Source organism: Mirounga angustirostris, unplaced genomic scaffold (genome assembly GCF_029215605.1).
Source record: "Mirounga angustirostris isolate CCGP_5_RB_7025 unplaced genomic scaffold, mMirAng1.0.hap1 SCAF_12, whole genome shotgun sequence".
Lineage (NCBI taxonomy): Eukaryota > Metazoa > Chordata > Mammalia > Carnivora > Phocidae > Mirounga > Mirounga angustirostris.
The window spans coordinates 48,618,902-48,635,608 of record NW_026991720.1 but is presented as its reverse complement, the minus strand read 5'-3'; the positions used below and the strand labels follow the sequence as shown (position 1 = coordinate 48,635,608).

Sequence of the window (16,707 nt, the reverse complement as noted above, 5' to 3'; positions counted from 1 at the left end):
CAAATTAATTTCTAATTCTCTATTCCGTTCACTTGTCCAAATTAATGTCTCAAGTAATAACATACAACCAAATTGACAGCATTACACACTTAACGTGTCATTTCTTAAGGGAATCTGTGGTTTCATTCTTAAGACTTTGAAAAATTTAGGTCACCACAAGGAGATTCTGTTCATAACTCGTCTGCAATCGGAGAGCTTAATAGCAAGCAGATATGAGGCGGAGCTTTAACATAAGGATATCATTTCTCAAGCACTACCTCTGAAATATACTTCTACTACAGTAGGCCCCATCATTTCAGACATACGTAACACATTTGTACAAGGCCAGACATGGGCGGGGGGCAGGGAGGGAGCTCAAGTTATTTGTTCAGCTTTCATTGGTGGGATAACTTCCAACCAAACATGCACTATATTTAAAACGATAAAGGAAAGGACATTAAACATCATCCAAACTTTTGACTTCTCTGTGTTCTTAAGGATTCCATCAGAGCCAACTAAAATGAATCCCTTCTTACCTAACCTTACCTTACCTAATACCTCTGGCTATTTAAAAAAAAAGCATGTTAGTCCATTAATAAACTTAATAACACAAATGAGGTCAAAGGAAATTGCTAAGTAAATCTATGCATATTTAACGATATCAATGAAGTCTCAAGGAGAAAATCGATTATATAATTTTTTTAATTAGAGGAAAAATATTTTACAGAAGAAAATGAGAGCTTTTTATTTTTTTTCGAGATTTTATTTATTTGAGAGAGAGAGAGCACAGAGGGAGAGGGAGAAGCAGACTCCCCGCTGAGCAGGGAGCCCGATGCAGGACTCGATCCCAGGACCCTGAGATCATGACCTGAGCCAAAGGCAGATGCTTAACCCAGGTGCCCCGAAAATGAGAGCTTTTTAGCTATGGCATCTAAAGGGAACTGAAAACAGTATATTCACATTTTTAAGCTATAGATACTAATATTTTGCAAATTTGAAAATATTCTCTTGAAATATTTGTCTGTTAATATGTCCTCCTTTCAATAATTTATAATTTCCTCAAAAAGTATTTGAAAACTGAATTATAAATCAAGATTTACTTAAATCAAGATTTACTTAAATCCTCTTGATAAATGAAGTTGAATCTGAGAATACACACTAATATAATATTTATTGAATGTCAGTAGACATATGTGTCATGCATAGGTATCTTCACATTATCTGAATCATTCTATAAAGATATTAATCATACCTAAATTACACTGAAGTAAAAAAAAAGACTAATATGAGGGCAAGATACAAGTAAAACTTTTTTATCATATACCTAATGTATATTAGAAAATTCTGTCTTATACTCAGTCAATAACAGTCTTTACTCAATTAGTAATATATTTTCATTAGAAAAATAATTACTTTGGGGCACCTGGATGGCTCAGTTGGTTAAGTGTCTGCCTTTGGCTCAGGTCATGATCCCAGGGTCCTGGGATTGAGCCCCACATCGGGCTCCCTGCTCAGCACGGAGCCTGCTTCTCCCTCTCTCCCCTGTTCGTGCTCTATCTCTCACTATCTCTCTCAAATAAAATATTAAAGAAAAATAATTACTTCAGGTCACATTTAAGGGACTTATGACCATGTCATATGACAGGAACAAATCCTAAAATAATCGTAATTCTATTCTAAAATAATTCTAAAAGTAGCATAATTTTAGTGCATGAAGCTTAATTCGGCAGTACACTCTATACTATACTGCAACCAAGAAGAGGAAACTAGGGATAATTACTCCATCATGTACAATATTTGAAGGATATAAGAAGGAGCTCTCTCTGGGACACCTTGGTAGCTCAATCTGTCAAGCGTCTGACTCTTAATTTTAGCTCAGGTCATGATCTCAAGGTCATGAGATCGAGCCCTAAGTTGCACTTCATGCTCAGCGTGGAGTCTGCCTGAGATTCTCTCTCTCCCTCTGTCCCACACCCACCCCCCCCAAAATAAATAAAATCTTCCAAAAAAAAAAAAAGATTCTCTCCCCCTCTCCCTCTCTCATGCAAGTGCGCGCTCTCTCTCACTCTCTCAAATAAATTAATTAAATTTTTTTTAAAAAAAAGGAGCGGGAGGGGAAGAATGAAGCGGGGGAAATCGGAGGGGTGGACGAACCATGAGAGACGATGGATTCTGAAAAACAAACTGAGGGTTCTAGAGGGGAGGGGGGTGGGAGGATGGGTTAGCCTGGTGGTGGGTATTGAGGAGGACACATTCTGCATGGAGCACTGGGTGTTATGCACAAACAATGAATCATGGAACACTTCATCTAGAACTAATGATGTAATGTATGGGGATAAAAAAATAAATTAATTAATTAAATTAAATTAAATAAATAAAATAAAAAAGGAGCGCTCTATTCTAGATAGAATAAGCAAAATTTCAAATAAGTAACAGGGACTAGACTAAGCAAGATGGGTTCTAGTTGCTTAGATTCAAATCTTTCTTATATACAAGTAAAACTGAGGAATTTAGAAAATCAACTGATAATTTATTCTTTTTTTAATAAATTTTTGTAAGATTTTATTTATTTATTTGAGAGAGAGAGAAAGTGAGAGAGAGAGCACGAGAGGGGGGAGAGTCAGAGGGAGAAGCAGACTCCCTGCTGAGCAGGGAGCCCAATGTGGGACTCAATCCTGGGACTCCGGGATCATGACCTGAGCCGAAGGCAGTCACTTAACCGACTGAGCCACCCAGGTGCCCCTGAAAATTTATTTGAAAGTCACAATTTATCAGACCTCAATGGAGAATCTAGACTTGAGTATAGAAAGAGATATAATCAAGAATCCTTAATAAATTAAAGAAATGAAAAGGGAAGTTTTCAGACAACAGCTGAAAATGAATATAAACAGCAAATAGAAAATTAACTTAATGAACAAGCTTCAATATCTAGGAGCCACTGTGATAAAATATTTCTACAAGTTCAAATTATTCTCACCAAAAAAAAAAAGGAAATACTTTTTTAAAGTCCTCTAAGATTTATGCAGCTCAGTGTTTCAACAACTGTATTGATTCAACTAGTTTTAAGAATTGAAAAACAACAAACTATAAATTCTATATTGTTAAATCTTAGGATGAGGGGGTAGTACCTACAGTGTAAGGGGAGGGAGGAGATACAGAGGGAGTAAGGAAGGATGATAAACATCCATGTATATTAGACAAACTAATAATTCACTAATTAGAAATGAATAACTGAATTAATTCATTTTATTTAAGAATTGTTCACCTGGTCCTTTTCTCTTCCATTAATGATATTAAAATGGTATTTAACTGCCATTTTAAAAAGATAAAATAGGTGAAATAGGAATATAAAAGTAAAAAGGACGAAAATATCCTCTGTTTACTTCATTGTGACCCCATATTGACCTGAGAGAGAGTGAGAGAGGAGGGAGAAAAAGAGAAAGAGCAGGAAAACAGCCAAAAGGAATTCTGCCCAGGTCTGCTTGGATGAAGACAACCCAAAACCCCAAAGAGAAAATATAAGAAGAAAAAGAAAAGCAGCACTATTCAAAACATATTTAGATGAATTTACTCAATGTAGAGGTCTGATAATTACTAATTTCCTATTTAAAAAAAAAATATGTATCTTGAATAATTACTTTGTAACTATTAAGTCTGTACTAACTTTGCTACTCCTAATTACAGGAATAATTCTTTTTAGAACAAAGCTGAATATACTTTGAGGGTATAATGGCATAAAATTACTCAGCTTCTCATATTTCTCCAAGGTATACATCTAATTTATCCATAGGCTTACTTTTAAGCAGGCACTCTTGGTGATTAGTTAACTCAATACAGGAGTACTGAACTACAAATGACTTGTTCAGAGAAAGATGGTTATGGGGAATCTGAATTCTGTGGTATTTGAACTCCTATTCCAGGCTCATTTTTCACTTTCTATCAAATACTACAAATTTCCATTCTCTTTAGAGACAAAGACTGTACCTCAGCAATATAATTTTAATATCTACATGTCTGAACAAGTCCTAAACCAAAATACCAAAGGCAAAGTTCCTACCCAATTATTGAATCATATACAATTATACAATGACTTCATTATCACGCTTTCTTAGCTTACAATTTTTTAATGTACAAGTAATTAAGTCACAAGAGCTTGATAAATAATCACTGGAACAGAGTATGTCTTTTAAGACAGAACCTGTAATCTAGTATTCCTCTATAAACAGAGCATTGTATAAAAGTTACAGTAAGAATGCATAAATTCATTACTTCTATATTCAACTAAGCAAAATGCAGTATGATTAAACCTACAGTTCAGGATTGGTTGTCAAGTACAAAGAAGTGGGTATTTGTGGGGAAGAAGAGTTTCCTGCTCTTCTCTTTATTTAATAGTGCTAAAACTTTCCATATGAAAAAAAACATCTCATTCCCTCAAATCACAGTGATCTTGATGATTTCATGCGAAAAGAAACTATGGTCTGTCTGGTGAAGTACTTGGTTTATTGAAACTGTCATTACTCTCTCAGTTATCAGTTGGCAGAGATATGAATTACTCTGTGGTATCTGCTAACCCCAGTTAGAAGATGCCATACTGTTTTTCCCCAAACCCAGATCCTAACTCCACATAGGTTAGCTGACCTTATGTTGTGACCCTCCTACCAGCATCCACAGGCTTCAGGTCATGACCTATGAATTAGCATCCTGAAAGTAAGGGCCATACCCAGTTTCACTTATAGAACTGAAGACATGAAATAGTAGGAACTTCCTATGCCCTTCTTGGTTTGGTTTTCAATATGCTAAACAACCATCCCCCAAATCTAAAGGAAGTCAATCAGGTTACCAGCACTCTCGCATATTTTGAGAAAATTAAATTGAACTCCTTCTCTGAAAATTTCTATAGCATACATTTATTCATATCAAAAGAATCGCAGTAATAAAAACCAGCAATTGAGAGAGATTTCACTCATATTTTCAAACAAAAATTGATACTGTTTTAAGACAATGACTCTTTAAAAACATTACCTATGAGCAGCCAGCCACAGGCCCTCCTGACCCCACCACAGCTATAAAATCATCTCGGCTGTGTTAAATGGTGTTAGTTTGGTATCTTACCTCTGCTTTACCGAATTATTCCATGTGTTGCTGCAAGCATATACTTTTCTTAACAAAGTTCTGTCACAGTGTGAAAACACATTAAAACACCTAACAAACGTTAAACACACAAGATTTCTGCATCAGGAGACGGTGCCGAGTAGATTCGGGATATGCTTCTTAATTTTTTTCTCAGCAGGGGGAGCTAGCACTCTCATCTTGAAAATCTAAGTATACAATCTGGAAATTTAAATTTTGATCCCAACTATCAAATTTCAGTATGTTTTACATTACCCTATTGAACATCTCTACAAGGATAAAAAATTTCAAGGTGGACAAACTTGAGAATTTACCTTTGTCTTGAAAGTCCTGAAGATAGCTGGAAAATAAAGCAAGAATATTATATTTTAAGATGAGGGTTGACAAATCAAAACAAGGTCTATTCATTGGCAATAATTCACACCTATTTTAAAATCTATATCATAAATACACATTTAGAGAAAAAAGTACTTCCTATCCTGAAATAACAATTCCAAAAGGCTTATGGATTTATAATAAAAGTATTTTTAAAGACCTAAGATACTATAGTAGAATCAGAATCTTTAATATCCATGATATACATTTATTCATTTCTATATCTAGAGGTATTTATATTAAAATTCTCAATCTACCTTTGTCCTATTATTTAAACCACACACATCCTCAAATAATCAAAATAAACAGATGGATTTTGCTAGAATGCTTAGAAAAATATATATAATCAAGAACCTTCACAAAAAAGGATAATATGATAAGCATATCAGTTTTTAAAAACTATTATAGAGGACATATACTTTGCCCTTTAAAACATTTAACACCAATTAAATTAGGACATAAAAAAGTAATTCCGTGATAATTCTTTATTAAAATGTTAACTACAAAGTTGCTTCTAAGTAAGAAATAATAAACAGCGAGTAAGTGACTTACATAGGCTTTACATCTTTTATCTTCTTAATAAGGGATTCTCTCTTTTCCTTTGCTTTCTTGGATAAATTTTCCCCTCTCAGTGTGTCTGTCACAAATGTTTCAACATCTAAACCATGAAACATAAGAAACAGGATACAAATTATAGGAAAGAATCATTTGTTGTGAAGACAAATAGGACAATGATTGTTTCTACCCATAAGTGTTAATATCTGTACAATTTGTTACAGTTATTTATCAATCCAAAGCATAACAGTTGAAATATGTTTCAAATACTAAGTTGGACAAATCTGCACACCACTTAGCTAATAAAATTTGTATGCTCTACTTATGCTTAGCACAGCAAATGCTATTTGGATGTTTGGCATCATTAAACCAGAGAAAAGCTCACAAGTTTTAATAAACTATGGTGCCCCATAAAACAAATTCTCTCATATAAAAGCAAGCACAGAGCTTTTATGCATGTGTTACTATCATTTTATAGTATTTTGTAAGCTCCTGTATGAACGGGTCATTCACAATATTATATCAATATAAGCTAATGTCTCTGGCAAGGTCCTGTTTTTCCCAGTGTAATCCATTTTCAGGTATGTGCAATATTTAATGTTTTAAAGGAAAAAATAAATCCCTTCTTCTAACCAAGATTCCAAATCAAACCCTCCTCCTTCCTACCTGCCCCACCCATTCTACCAGCCACCTTCAAAAAGAAAGGATAATCTGCTGTGTGGTTTTGTGTGTTCTTGCTTTCTGCCTTGGTATTACCACCTGGAAATATTTCTTTAAATACAGGAAGAAGTGGCAAAAATAGATTCATCTGCTATTTTAAAATATAGTAACCAAGAAATAAGATTTCCATGGCTTCATATAACAATTCCACAAGGCCTCTTTTTTTTTAATTTAGTAAACTTGTAAATTATTCTGCTTTCTAATTCTCTCTAGTACAAAATTCCAACTAGTCCTTACTGGTTTGATTTTATAATAGCCCCATTCATATTGTTCATGAACCATTGTGCAACTTTAAATTAATTTTATATTCAGAAGTTCAAATCTTACTTTGAGATATCTAATATAAAGGATACCATAAAAAATTTTGAAGTAGGTATGACTGTAAACCATCCATATTTCATACTGAAGAGATGTATGTATGTTTTACTTTCTTTTTATTTAACTACTTTGTCTCCTAACTCACACTGATAAAAAGAGTATCAAAGCATACGATAATACTATATGTAATTAATTCAAAGCACTATAATAGTCCTCCAACTGTACTTATAATTAACCATTTAAAACCTAGTATTTGAGGTAAAACGTTGTAATAGATTTTAAATTCTTGATTACAATAGTATCTTGATCCAATAAGCAAAGGTGATTAAACTGTTATCCCATACATGCATAATAAATGTATAAAGATAATTTTCACTAAATCAATATGACAAATGAAAGAATTAAAATTTAATCTTGGAATAATTTTTTTAAATAGCTTTCTGGTTTGAAGTCCATTAATGACTGTTGCAAGCAAGTATCAAAACGAAATGAAAGCAAAATGCCACAGCTTCTTTTTACTCGATCTGTCCATATATTGAAGAGGAGGACATATAGACATAATCCATAACCAGTGCAAATTAGACCCAGACTTCTAAAGTGAGTTCAAAATAATGAAACTTATTTTAAAACACACACACACACACACACAAAAGCACTCTCCCCTAAACTCTTTAAATTTTGTACCCAGAGAAACAAGCAACCTTTGGACATTCAGACATTAGCTGAAATGGAAAAGATCACTGGCTTCTCTGAGATGGTTACAATAAATCTACTAAAAAAAAGTGGAATAAGGGAAGGAGTAGCATCTCTACTGCTGATTCTTTCTTCCAACCGGACTCAATTCTTGGGAGAATCTCTGGTACAATGATTGGTGAATAGTCTGCTTAATGTTACTTTCACTCAGTGTTTGTCTTTAATTCCCTCATTCACAAGTATTTAATTGCCTATTTTACATTTTCATTACACAACCCAAATTTAAACAAACAGGATCTATTTTCTATCTCCAGAAGCAATAACAGAAGGAATTACAGCCTGAGTTATTTCTTTAAAAGGTCGTTTCAGTTCTATAAAAACTCAGGAAACATAAAAAGCTGCAATGCTCTCTATATAGGTTTCCTAACACTCCCAAAAAATATTTTTAAAATTCTGACCCATGCTATTTTATAAGAAATGCTTGTTGAAAGAGTGTGAGACTGCTGGAAGAATCCTGTTGTTTGTTTGTTGAGGGGGAGGAGATTCAGAGATCTGGCAAGGGAAAAAAATCTATAGTTTTAGAGTAGTCTTGATGTATTTATTCTTAAACTAACCCCAGAAAGGGGGTTTAAGGCAACTAAAGAGATGTAATAAACGCTGAATTTTTTTATAAATTATCTCCTAGGAGACAAGGAAAGTGTAAGAACTGTTTTTGCTTTTTTCTTGTGTTTTTTCTCTTTTTTAACAAATAAGTTAGGAACTCTCAAGTGGAATTGATTCCTGAAATCTTAGTTTGTTGGTGCCCACAGATTTAGTCGGCTTTGAAGTTTTTGAAATCTGGGTTATTTCTTAAAATCCACACGGTGCCCGTTTATTTTCGAATTGAACAGAAACAGCCTCTCCCAGGCACGGGACACCCTCAGGATGCGCGGGGGACCCTTCGGCCGCGTCCCTGCGCAAAGCAGGGACCCTGCTCGCCCAGCGCAAAGACCGGGCGAGCACTGAGAAGTTACTCCGGGCTTTCCCGGGAGACACTTAGGCTCTGCGGTCCTCGAACACTCGACATTTGGAGTGTTAAATCCCGGGGTTCCTGTCACAGGAGCTGTGACCAGGGAGCACGGGTTTGGGGCAGCGCCCTCGCCAGACAAATGGGACTGGATCTGCGGCTTTGTAGCTCAGAGCCAGGGTAATATTTCAAAAGCGGGCAATAAAAGTCCTAGACGAATCAAGCGCTCCTCTGGCTGGTTGGAAAAGAGATTTGAAGCTTTTTATTGTGCTCCGAGTAGCCCTGCAAACGATAAACTAGCGAGCGCGTTAGCCCCATTCTATCTTCCTTTAGGGGTTGTGTCCCTCGGTTAATATGTAGATTTCACTGACTCCAGACTGCCTGTAATTCGGGGAACAGCCGTAATTCGATTGCAAGAAAAGGTCAGCTGCTCCTCCCTAGCCTCTCGGCCCGGCGAGTGAGAATTCCCCTTCCTCAGAGGGAGGGGCTCCACTCACGCACGCACGCATCGAAGCTCGGGGACCCGCTCGGCCCGCGCGGAGAAAGCACAGCTCCCGGGAGCCCCAAGGCAGCAGGTCTAACCCCCAGCACGACCTCGCTCGCAGCCACGCAGACTGCGGGTCAGCGCCGCTGGCATTTAACCCCAGAATCAGCCCCATCTCCATCAGCCTCTGCCCCCAAGGCATCACCAAGGAAAAAGTTATCCCAGAGACTGCAAAGGTGGTGGTGAGTTTTGGTCCTTTTACACCTTAACACTGTCGAGAATAAACCTTATCTCCCGGTACAACTGTAAAGATCTGGGGCAGAGGGCCCTGAGAAGATCAGACTTACAAGCGCTCTGTAGATAACTGTTAAGGTCTGAAAACAAAATTAAAAGATGACATCATGTCTTGGCTCAGCAATCTCAAGCAGTTTAAGTTAGAAACCTCTCAAAAGCCATCACAACCCCTAAGAGGCAAACACAGCACACACCAAACCACCGAATGGTATTCCAATTTCCTCTTTTTTTCTTCTTCTTCTGTAGGAATGGACCCCCAGAAAAACTGTCCACCCCCTATGTCTTCCCCTGTAGTTCAAGTGGCTAGGACAGGTATTTAATACACACAGAGAGAGAGAGAGAGAGAGAGAGGTGCTAACTGCTTTCTACCACTTTCCACATGGATCACACAGTGAAAAACCTGAAACCACAACAGATTAGAACGGTTTTTAAATTCCTGCAAATGAAAAAATAAAATGCCACCCTTTCAAAGCTCAGTACACAGGTTCCCACTCTTGAAGAAAGCTGAGGTTTGGCCACTTGCCCTCACCATCCTTCACCAGCCAGCAGCCTAGAAAATGACTTGCTGGGAGGTTGTAAATAAGTCACAAAGGTAACACCTGATTGTCTTCTGCCTCCTCTCCCAACCACCCAATACCACCCTGAGAAGGCTTGCCTGCATATACACACACACACACACACACACACACAGCCTCTGTGATGGCCTGAATTGTATAGGAGAGGGGAAGAATTGGACTGAATCCACTACCATTTGCTCAGCTCCAGATCAATAACATAAGTGTAAAACCAATTACACATCACCCCCAAATGGCTTTACTTACTTAATTCCACATCCTTCTCTACTTTATGAATTGGGCCAGGTTTTACTATGTATTCACTAAGGTACTACTACCAAACTTAATATGGTGAGAATCCCAGCCAAACTTTAAGGCGACATAAGAAAAAAAATAATAAACTTTTCTTCTCTGTTAAAGGGGGTACAGTCTGATCAAACACCTACTGGTAAAAACATAAAAATCAATTAAACTGGGCACATGTAGATCAATGGAGCCAATGCCCAAAGTTGGAAAATGGCTAAGTGAAAAGTTATCGATCCCCTAATCAATGTCTTCCCTTGATTACTTAGCACTTTTACAGGTTATAGTTGAACTGTGGATTTTCCAAACATGGAAGAGGAGGAGCCAAGGAGTTCTCACAGTACAGTAAGTAAAACATTCCTGAGTCTTACAATCCAATCATCTGACAAAATTTTCAAAATGGGCTTTGGAGGCTAAATGACTTATTTTGATAGAAAACTGGCCTGTTGAAGAATATAGACGAACATCTTTCACCTCTAAAAGATGACTCTTGATAAATAACACCGTATAATAATCAAAATCTTTTTACCACGCATTTTCAAAGAAGCCCAGTGAATAACACAGTAGTCTGAGATTTACACTATATTCACTGTTAGGTAGCACCTATTGTAATGTGTTCAGTATGTGATTGAAAAAGAAATGCAAACTCAGTGGAATGAAAAAGATAGACTTGGCTTTAATTGAAAAAGACAAACTACGTGAATAATGAGTATATAAAAACTGGTCTATGCCCCTTTTATCACCCCTATATGACACTTAGTCTTAAATTTATGAGCGACAACTGAAGTGTTTCAAGTCACCAGAGGCTTCTCTATGCTGTTGTTTCTATCTTCCTTCTAGTAATACTTTAATGCTGATAATGTAGAGATAAACCCACCTGGCAATTTTTTTCTCATTTTTTAATATACTTAGATTCCTTTTTTTTTTTCCTTCAAAGATTTCATTTATTTTTCAACAGAGAGAGAGAGAGAGCGAGAGAGGGAACACAAGCAGGGGGAGCGGGAGAGGGAGAAGCAGGCCTCCTGCCGAGCAGGGAGCCCAATGCGGGGCTCGATCCCAGGACCCTGGGATCGTGACCTGAGCCGAAGGCAGACGCTTAATGACTGAGCCACCCAGGCGCCCTAGATTCCTTTTTTTTTTTTAAAGAAATCCAGTGATAACTTGGGTTGAGTAACTATAAAAACTGTACATACTATCAAGAGCCTTATTTAGTAATCTGAGATGAAAATACTTTCAGTGGAAAGCAATGGTGGAAAACAAGCCAGCCAAAGATCCCCTCCCAAGAAAAAGTAGGATATTATACGCTTAATACAGGCAAATAATTTTCTTAACATCACATCTTAATTCATCTATGTTATTCGACCCATAACAAGAAATTATAAATTTTTGATCCTTTGATTTACAAACACATATTCCTGTTTCTAGAAGAGAAAACCTTAGAGGCATCATAGACTGATTTCATTTTGAGTTCAAATATCCTCATAGCAACTTTATGCTCATTAGTTATTACTGCCAAAATGGGGCAGGCTTGTTCTTGCTCTGTAGGAAAATCCAGGTGCTAAAGAAGTAGGTGACTATTGGTGACTCAGTAGGTGGCACTCTTCCCTTTACATACTCAGCGAATGCCCCAGAAGCAAATTATGGGACCCTAGATGTACCATAAATAATCCTCATAGGAAAAATAAACCCAAAATGTTGACCAAATTATAAATGGAACTTAGGAAAGGTGGAAATCAAACCATACTATTCTTAGCATTGAAAAAATTCTCCGTCTATTTCAACTGAATTGCATTCTTTACCTTGTGCCCCTAAAGGGATTATCAATTTTAACGTGTGAAGTTTAAAAAAAAAAAAATGTTCTGGAAATCCCCAGTAGGGAAAAATGCAGTATTTCTAATCAAGACTGCCCTGTGAAAAAAAACCTCAAAGTCACTCTGCAGAAACCATATAGCCACTTTGTTTATTGTTTGTTTGGTTTGGTTTGGTTTTGATTTTTCAGAGTACTGACAACCATTTTCTCCTGTTAGCGTTGGTTTCATTTTCTAACTTAATAAAAAGAAGCTTACATCCTCTTACAGCTTTTCTCTTCAAACATGTTGTCCTAAAACAAATCAATGAGAATGAATGAGAATATCTGATTGCAAACTACTAACACTCCAGTATTCAAAGGATGATTAAACAAATGAAGGGGGTTAAGAGCCCGTAGTTCTAGTTCTCTCACTTTCTTGCCTGCCCGGAGAAAAAACTCACATAAATCAAGATTATTCTTGCTGTTAGTCCTAGTCAAAATATTTGGATGTAGGAAAAGATTAAATGGACAAGATTCAGAATTATCCATTGATTCCAATTATCCAGGCTAAACTTGTTCTTCCATTGTTGTGAAAAAAAATGAAAGGCTGCTTGTAGTGCATAGGCAGTTCAAAATTTGCTTTTAACAAAAATCTATAACCTTTTTTCTATTCATGTAACAAAAGAAAAATACAACACTTTTATAAGAAGTTTAGGCTTTCAAGATTTAATATACTGATCCCAGAGAAATATGTATCACTAACAGTCAAAACTATAAGCCCCTTTTTCAAGAGTATCATTAAATGTAGTTAAGAATGATAGTATCTATGGGTTTTTGCATTTCTAGAGAATGTTTTAGAGGGGAAGGAATGAGAAGAGAGGGGAACAAATATTGAAGGGAAGCCTAAAACTGCTATAATCAGAACGAAAAATAAGGAGAAAGAAAATAATATAAACTGATAAGAACACATTGAGCACCTATCTCTATCAAGCAGTTGAAATGTCAAACATTTAACACACATGACATACAATGATTTGGATAATAGGCACATGGAACACAAAGGGAACTGTCTGAGCAATGTTATTTTGATAGGCATTATCTTTTGACTTTATATCATTTTTTTCTGTAGGCAAGGATTTGAAGTGCCTGCAAAGTTTAGGTCCTTATCTTCTCTACATGGGAATTCTAGCATGGTGTCAAACATTCTCAGAGGGCTCAACTGTTAACTACAATTCACCACTACTAATATCTCCTTCTTAGTTTCAGAAAGTACTAGGTAATCCAGCATTCAAACCAATGCTCTCCCTCTATAGTTTTAGTAATTTTAAATCTAACCATGTACTATTACCCAACACACTTGAATTATGCAAATAATCATGCACAATCCCAACAGAATTTTTTGGATGCAAAATGTGAAAAAACTGCTGAGAACCTTTATTCTTGAAAGCTTTCCGGAAAGATTTTAATTACAGTCAAACACAAAATGTTAACATCCTTCTTTGAATAAGTTAAAAAAGAAAACTGAAAAACACTAGTTCTCTTGTTTCATTTCTTTAAAAAGTATAGACAGATAGATAGATAAATAGATATTCCCTCAAATCCATACCTCTTGAAAATGTCCTCTGATTATAGTGTAAGCCAAATTTTAATATTAATTTTAATTTTTTAATTTTCATATTTTTAATTTTCATATTTTCATATTTGTTTTTAATACTTCATGTGTTTTGATATGTGATTTGTTTAATAATATGAAATATTGAAAACATCAGTAAGATGACTTTTAAAACATTCATTTCGGACATTATGCAGGCATATTAACTGACTAAAGAGAGAGAAATGGCTAAAGTAAATAGGAAGTTAGCATTGGTAGATAATTTAAATATTATGTAATTCTAAGCTTTCAACAAATTATATACATAAGGGCCAAATGAAATATTTGTAATCTATGGGAATCAGAGAATAATGAGTCTCATAACCTATATGTCATACTATCTGCAAAAGTATGATTATGGACCCAAACAGCAAACTGCCTCCTGTTGGAGCTCTCAAGCTTTAAAGGTGTGCACCCAGAGGTCTGAACTTTATTTCTTAAAGTCAAAAATTCAGAACTAGAATATCCTGAAAGTGGTGCCATCTACTTCTGGAGTAATGATAAACACTTCTCTGGTCTGGTTATTAAAATAGTATTCTAAACACGCAATTCCAGCATTGTAACAATGAAAATGTTAACTGTAGTAAAACAAAATCAGTACTAATGAGAAATTCTCATATAATGGAATAAAATCTGCCTTAAATTAGTCTTTACAGTTCCTTATATTTCTCTTAGTGGTACCCATTAATGACAATAAGCATTCTTAGAGTAAAATACTATCCCACCACAAATGCATTTATCACACTGTAATTGTGTTCAGACAAACTTAAGTCTGCATCCATACGCTCTTGGTTTTATTCTCTTGATCATATTCATGATGCTAACCAGCAAAACAGCATATTAGGAGATTTGGTCTCATAAGCAACTTACTATTTAAAATGTCACATTTTAGATATTAATTTTTGAGAGTTAAAATAAGCAACTTGTAATAGACATCTAAAAGAAACTCTTTTAATCCAGCTATTCATGACCAATACTTAAAGGTAAATACTTGAGACAACTAAAGTAAAACAATCAAAATTCAGTTTCTAGAATTCTGATGTACCTACGACAAAGTGAATGATAGTAAGAATTCCAGAGCATCAGGATAGGTAAGATTTGTGCTACCCTAAAAAGACGTGTTTTCTACTTCGTGCAGAAATATACATCTCCATTTCTAGCAGAGTAATGAACTAGTAGTGGATCCGTAATATCCTTGAAGAACCGCATCTTTAACTCCTAACGTAAGTTCCTATAAATGGTCATTTAAAACTGAAAAGGGGAAGATGAGGGTGCAAAGATGAAGTACTTTCATTGTGTGACACAGGAAGTTGGACCTTAACACATACTTCCTTTTTTGTTTTCATATGTTACTCAGGCCAAGACAAGTGGCCATTTGAGAATCAGGCTCTCTTTGAAAGTCTTAAATAAGAGCGCAATGAATGTTTATGAAAAAAAGAGAGTTTTAGAAATGACAAAACCTTGCGTCCCACAACCTCTAACACCTGTAGCTCTGACATCTTTTGGCATCTTTACACCCTTCTCCTCCATTGGCCAGGCCACCGAAGAACTACTTCTTTGACTTCCGATCCCTTCCCAGTTCTCACACACGCATTCATTATCATTTCCTCTCTCCCTCTCTCTCTCTTCTCTCTCTTTCGCACACATACAAGCACATGACGTCCTCACGATGCATACAGAAATGTCCTGATCCCATCAGTGTAGTCCATCAAGGAGGGCTTCCCCACCATCCTCGAACCCAATTTCAACACACGCCCCCTCCCTTTCTCAGACCCCTCTTCCCCATTCCCAGTCCTGGTCCCACTGGCCAGGAGACAGGGAAGCGTGGGGAGGGAGGGCAGAGTCGCTGAATGCTTCTGTCCCCACCGGCTCGCCGTCCCCTCGCCCCCGCCCCCGCCCCAGCAGCGTCGCCCGCCCCCTTCCCCAGATCTTTACCTGCCAACAGGTTCCTAATTTCCTCAGGGAGGGGGTAGGGAGAGGAGGTGCTGCTGGGGTTGGGCATGTTAGGGAGCGCGGTGCGTGCGGGGAAAAGACCTGTGCTGAAAGGGGGACCGATGGGCTGAGGTTGCGGCTGCGACCTAGACTCAGGCTAGCGGTCCTGGTCAGGACAGCGGTGCTACGAGTCCGGACACTGCCGGGCCGGGGCTCACAACAAGGAAGTCACTGAAGCCCCAGCGAGCAGCTGCTGGACTCTCGGCCCAGCCCCGCCCGGCAGATGGAGGCGGGGCGATGGGCTGGGAGAAAACCCGAAGCGCCTGAGGGGCCCAACTGCGCATGTGTATCCTATGGTTTTCCTAGCCTCGGAAAAGAGCCTCTGCACAGACCACGCCCACCCCTACGTCAGGGAGCGGGAGGAGCGGCTGGTGGGAAGGGAGCGGACTGGAGCTGCATCACCTGATCTGGAGTCTGAAGCGCCTTGCAGCCATTTTGGTTACTGGTGCCTCCACAACTGCTGACCGTTTCTCCAGGATCCCGAAAAATAAGGTATCCATAGTGCCCCTAAGTTTTCCGCTTAAGGGACCTCTAGCCAAAGGTCAGCCCCGCCGAGGTGTAACACCTCACGTGGTAACCCACAAGGACTTTTCGGCCGCCCTGAACTAGTATGGCCTTCTTTGTCCGATTGAATGAGGTAACCAAGTCCCATCTTCCGCCAGTCTTCCCTGAGAAGCCAGTCTGGAGCTGCTCCAGAGAGCTATCTGATTGGCTCTTAAATTACTTTTCTACCTAATTCTTATTGTGGGGCGACTTCCCCCACTACGAACGAGGAGTGAGAAGTTCTAGTCACTATCCTTTTGCGTTAAAAAAAAAAAACAGGAAGTTAAATAGGCATAGATATTACCGTCCCATCTATAAGCA

General features: G+C 37.5%; 1 protein-coding gene across 1 annotated transcript in view; it reads right to left on the bottom strand.

Moving 5' to 3' along the window:
* SKAP2 (src kinase associated phosphoprotein 2) overlaps positions 1 to 16,099 on the bottom strand; it is a 165,372-nt gene extending 149,273 nt beyond the window's left edge. Inside the window, exons 1-3 of the mRNA XM_064575138.1 lie at positions 15,787 to 16,099; positions 6,037 to 6,142; positions 5,424 to 5,449 (exon numbers count right to left, since the gene is read on the bottom strand). Coding sequence (XP_064431208.1) covers positions 5,424 to 5,449; positions 6,037 to 6,142; positions 15,787 to 15,853 — 199 coding nt within the window. The 5' untranslated portion in view covers positions 15,854 to 16,099. The remainder of the gene's footprint in view (positions 1 to 5,423; positions 5,450 to 6,036; positions 6,143 to 15,786) is intronic.
* Between the last annotated feature and the right edge of the window lie 608 nt (positions 16,100 to 16,707).